The sequence below is a fragment of the Coregonus lavaretus genome (assembly GCF_964263955.1).
Source record: "Coregonus lavaretus genome assembly, chromosome: 7".
NCBI lineage: Eukaryota > Metazoa > Chordata > Actinopteri > Salmoniformes > Salmonidae > Coregonus > Coregonus lavaretus.
Window position 1 is genome coordinate 25,470,383 of NC_139994.1, and position 5,460 is coordinate 25,475,842.

General features: G+C 48.6%; 1 protein-coding gene across 1 annotated transcript; it reads left to right on the plus strand.

The window, feature by feature from the left end:
* The first annotated feature begins 301 nt into the window (after positions 1-301).
* On the plus strand, positions 302-4,929 carry LOC311132463 (phosphatidylinositol 4-kinase beta-like). The gene is made up of 9 exons (XM_084165750.1): positions 302-525; positions 789-1,054; positions 1,210-1,314; positions 3,004-3,127; positions 3,241-3,354; positions 3,620-3,771; positions 4,059-4,191; positions 4,436-4,556; positions 4,709-4,929. The coding sequence occupies exons 1-9, from the start codon at positions 340-342 to the stop codon at positions 4,888-4,890; spliced, it is 1,383 nt and encodes a 460-aa protein (XP_084021876.1). The 5' UTR covers positions 302-339; the 3' UTR covers positions 4,891-4,929.
* The last annotated feature ends 531 nt before the right edge of the window (positions 4,930-5,460 follow it).

Here is a 5,460-nt window from a genome sequence, read left to right on the forward strand (position 1 = left end):
TCTCCCTGTGCCCATGCATTCTTAGTCTTATACCTCCCCTTGGTTTTCTCTTCAGATTCCGCTCCTAAAACATCATTCTTTCAATTCCCATCATACCCATCTTCCTCCCTCCTTTCTCAGCCTCTTTTTTTTTTTTTTGTGTGTGTAGTCATTCAAGGAAGGACCCTAAAAAAAAGATGTGCCACTTGTTATTTGCTGTAGCTTGTTGTAAATGTCTTCAGAACACAAAAAGACATCTGTCTTGATCTAGATTCTAACCAGCTCTCCTCCTCCTAACCTCGCTCCTCCTCTCTGTAGCCGTTGCGCCTGACGCTGCAGAGGGAGTTCATCAAGTCTCTGATGGGCATCGGAAAGCGGCTGGCCACGCTGCCCACCAAGGAGCAGAAGACCTGGCAGCTCATCTCAGAGCTGTCACAGCTCAACCACAAGCTGCCAGCCCGCGTCTGGCTGCCCACTGCAGCCTTCGACCACCACGTGGTGCGCGTGCCCCACACACAGGCCGTGGTGCTCAACTCCAAAGATAAGGTGAGGCAACTTGTTGTAATACACATGTATAAGGAGGTACACACACACAACAGGCTCCAAAAACAAGGTGACCAGAATGCCTAGTAGTTTGACACGATTAATTAGTTAACTCATTTGTTAGTTTGTTATTTATTTCTGAGGAGCCTGGAGTTTAGATGGAGTGGGCCCCAATGCTCTTTGTCAATGGGACTTCCTGCATAAATGTACCTTACAAAAATAGGTCTAGAACTCCAGTGACCTCTTCATTCTCCCCTTCCTCTCAGGCCCCGTACATCATCTACGTGGAGGTGCTGGAGTGCGAGAGGTTCGAGACGTCCGGCATTCCCCTGCGCATCCCGGAGACATGCATCCGCAGCGCCCGCTCTGTGGACAACCTCCTCCCGGAGTGCGTTGGCATCACAGCCGAGCAGCGCGCCGGCAGTTTCTCCACCGTGCCCAACTACGACAACGACGACGAGGCCTGGACAGTGGATGACATCGGCAAGTTGGAAGTGGAGGTGGGTACCCATGGCAACCACATGGTGGCACCGTCTGACTTTAAGTCACATTTTGATGACTAGGTTGTTGGGGAAGGAGGAGGTGAATCAGATATGAATGTACTTTTAAGTTTCTCTTTAAGACTTTCTTGTTATAGAGTTTTGGTCTGGATAGCTGTTTTACAACCGCATGTTTCTTTTGTCTTAGGCGACGTCTATCAGAGAACCTGGCCCACACCCCCACAACGTTCCGGAAAGATCCGGAGGACCCGTCCGCTGTGGCGCTCAAGGAGCCCTGGCAGGAGAAAGTCAGGTGGGTGATTGGTACATAGAAATATACACTGCTCAAAAAAATTAAGGGAACACAAAAATTACACATCCTAGATCTGAATGAATGAAATGATCTTATTAAATACTTTTTTCTTTACATAGTTGAATGTGCTGACAACAAAATAACACAAAAATTATCAATGGAAATCAAATTTATCAACCCATGGCGGTCTGGATTTGGAGTCACCCTCAAAATTAAAAAGTGGAAAACCACACTACAGGCTGATCCATCTTTGCTGTAATGTCCTTAAAACAAGTCAAAATGAGGCTCAGTAGTGTGTGTGGCCTCCACGTGCCTGTATGCCCTCCCTACAACGCCTGGGCATGCTCCTGATGAGGTGGCGGATGGTCTCCTGAGGGATCTCCTCCCAGACCTGAACTAAAGCATCCGCCAACTCCTGGACAGTCTGTGGTGCAACGTGGCGTTGGTGGATGGAGCGAGACATGATGTCCCAGATGTGCTCAATTGGATTCAGTCATAGCATCAATGCCTTCCTCTTGCAGGAACTGCTGACACACTCCAGCCACATGAGGTCTAGCATTGTCATGCATTAGGAGGAACCCAGGGCAAGCATATGGTCTCACAAGGGGTCTGAGGATCTCATCTCGGTACCTAATGGCAGTCAGGCTACCTCTGGCGAGCACATGGAGGGCTGTGCGGCCCCCCAAAGAAATGCCACCCCACACCATGACTGACCCACCGCCAAACCGGTCATGCTGGAGGATGTTGCAGACAGCAGAACGTTCTCCACGGCGTCTCCAGACTCTGTCACGTGCTCAGTGTGAACCTGCTTTCATCTGTGAAGAGCACAGTGCGCCAGTGGCGAATTTGCCAATCTTGGTGTTCTCTGGCAAATGCCAAACGTCCTGCACGGTGTTGGGCTGTAAGCACAACCCCCACCTGTGGACGTCGGGCCCTCATACCACCCTCAGGGAGTCTGTTTCTGACCGTTTGAGCAGACACATGCACATTTGTGGCCTGCTGGAGGTCATTTTGCAGGGCTCTGGCAGTGCTCCTCCTGCTCCTCCTTGCACAAAGGCAGGGGTAGGGGTCCTGCTGCTGGGTTGTTGCCCTCCTACGGCCTCCTCCACGTCTCCTGATGTACTGGCCTGTCTCCTGGTAGCGCCTCCATGCTCTGGACACTACGCTGACAGACACAGCAAACCTTCTTGCCACAGCTCGCATTGATGTGCCATCCTGGATGAGCTGCACTACCTGAGCCACTTGTGTGGGTTGTAGACTCCGTCTCATGCTACCACTACCAAAACATCAGCCAGGAAGCATAGGAACTGAGAAGTGGTCTGTGGTCACCACCTGCAGAACCACTCCTTTATTGGGGGTGTCTTGCTAATTGCCTATAATTTCCACCTGTTGTCTATTCCATTTGCACAACAGCATGTGAAATATATTGTCAATCAGTGTTGCTTCCTAAGTGGACAGTTTGATTTCACAGAAGTGTGATTGACTTGGAGTTACATTGTGTTGTTTAAGTGTTCCCTTAATTTTTTTGAGCAGTGTAATTACTAGAAGAGACAAAATGGATGGGCATACACAATCCCCCACCCGAGGATACATGTCTGTCCCACTTAGTGCAGCGAAGACAACACATTGTGGCATTGTAATGTCATTTGCTGTGTCTCACTATTTCTTTCCGCTCTCTCCATCCCTCAGGCGGATAAGGGAGGGCTCCCCTTACGGTCACCTGCCAAACTGGCGGCTGCTGTCGGTCATCGTGAAGTGTGGGGACGACCTGAGGCAAGAGCTACTGGCCTTCCAGGTGCTCAGCCAGCTACAGGTACTTGACTCTCCACAGTAGAGTCCCATTCCACAGAAATGCTCTGAATTATTTATTCTTATTAGCATTCATTCAATCACTAATTCGCTCCACTACTCCCCTTTCCTCTCCAGTCCATCTGGGAGCAGGAGCACGTCCCCCTGTGGATCAAGCCCTATAAGATCCTGGTGATGTCATCGGACAGCGGGATGATCGAGCCCGTGCTGAACGCTGTCTCTCTGCACCAGGTGAGCAGAGAAAATGAGATGGACCCAATTGTGCACTTGAAATCTCATGACAAAGTTGCCTAACAATAACTTCAAGCCGAGTTGTTTAGCTATGTAATCCAGTACCTCTTGGGATGAAAGATTTTGATAATCTAAGTAATGGTTGATCACGCACTGGAATTTCGTGTCAGTTGCTAATTCTAATGGAATGCCGTGTCGGTAGCTTTTTCTAATGGAATACTGTGTCTGTTGCTATTTCATACAAAATGCTGTTTCTGTGCTCCAGGTGAGGAAGCAGAGCCAGCTGTCTCTGCTGGACTACTTCCTGCAGGAGCACGGCAGCTACACCACCGAGGCCTTCCTCACCGCCCAGTGCAACTTTGTGGAGAGCTGCGCCGGCTACAGTCTCATCTGCTACCTGCTGCAGGTTAAAGACAGGTGGGCAGCCCTCCCTTTTCACCCCTCTTCAGTTTCACTCGTTACATTACTCACATGTTCCATTTCCCCTCTTAGCTTCCTTTGTCTTTGAGCCTGTTTGGCTACATTTACACAGGCTGCACAATTCTGATCTTTTGCCAATAATTGGGCAGAAGGTCAGAAATGGTCTGCCTGTGTAAACACAGTTTTTGTGGTCTGATATCAACTACCACATCCCACCCTCTCCTCTATTCCTATACCCTTTACTCAGTTCCCCTATCCCTCATCTCCTTTCTGTCTTTCTCCAGACACAATGGAAACATCCTCCTGGACTCAGAGGGCCACATAATCCACATTGACTTTGGCTTCATCCTGTCCAGCTCGCCCAGGAACCTGGGCTTTGAGACCTCCGCTTTTAAGCTCACCAGCGAATTTGTGGATGTGAGTCAAATGAATTATACTGCATGCGAATTTGCATTGTCATATAAGTGTAAACTGGAGAACACTGTGGAATTGATCATACAATCTAGCTAGAAACCTCACAAAATGTTCACTGCATAAATGCATACATTTGTTAGTGTTCAAAGATGCTATTAGCGAGTTTGCTGGTTAGCTGCAGTAGCCTGCATAACCTGTTGGTTTTTTATGTGTAAAGACTAACCTCTGTTGTCTGTGGTTCTCTCAGTTGATGGGAGGCCTGGATGGAGACATGTTCAACTACTACAAGATGCTGATGCTCCAGGGCCTGATAGCTGCTCGCAAACACATGGAGAAGGTGGTCCAAATAGTGGAGATCATGCAGCAAGGTACTGTTAGCTAAAACGGTATATTAGCATGACCAGTGTGTTGTGGTGTTTTTCCATAAACATTATCTATCTGCCCGGTTTCTCTGTGGTCTTGGGATTGCAACTCCTCTGACTCCCTCTCCCTGGGTCTCCCCTCTCTCCTCCCCCACCAGGCTCTCACCTACCCTGCTTCCATGGCTCCAGCACCATCCGCTACCTGAAGGAACGTTTCCACATGAGCCTGACGGAGGAGCAGCTACAGGTGCTGGTGGAGCAGATGGTGGATGGCTCCATGCGCTCCATCACCACCAAGCTTTACGACGGCTTCCAGTACTTCACCAACGGCATCATGTGAACAGTTCGACACCAAACTCTACTACATGGGACAACCACATGGGAGAGCAAGTAAAAATACATATAAAGATGGTGGTGAACATGTGCATATGGACTCACGCATGTGTGCTTGCCAAAGCAGCACATTTAGGAAAATGGACTTGTGTATAGACTAGTGCTACAGGACCTGTTTGCAAACTCGGTATGTTCTTTGTCTTAGACGGACCACTGTTTACCCCCTCCTTGTTTTGGCCTTGTGGAGGGGGAGTCCGCACCTCCTCTCCCTCTTGTCCTCCTATCCATAGGACATTTACCGCATTGACTGTTCTAAAACGAGGCATAACGCACAGTTCAAATCACACACGAAAAGGATAAGTATCAATATCGGAGAAGGTACTTCATTGAAAAGGGGGAGGGGCAATGTGGTAGTGGTCTATATTCAGAGGAGCCAAGAAGACTTTTCTCAGAATGGATGAAAAATGAATAACTGTAGATCAATTGTGCAAGAGCATCACAAAGCAGTACATATAGAATATATGTACTTATTTTTGTTCTTAGAGCAAAATTGACTTTGAGAAGTTGAGAAACCACT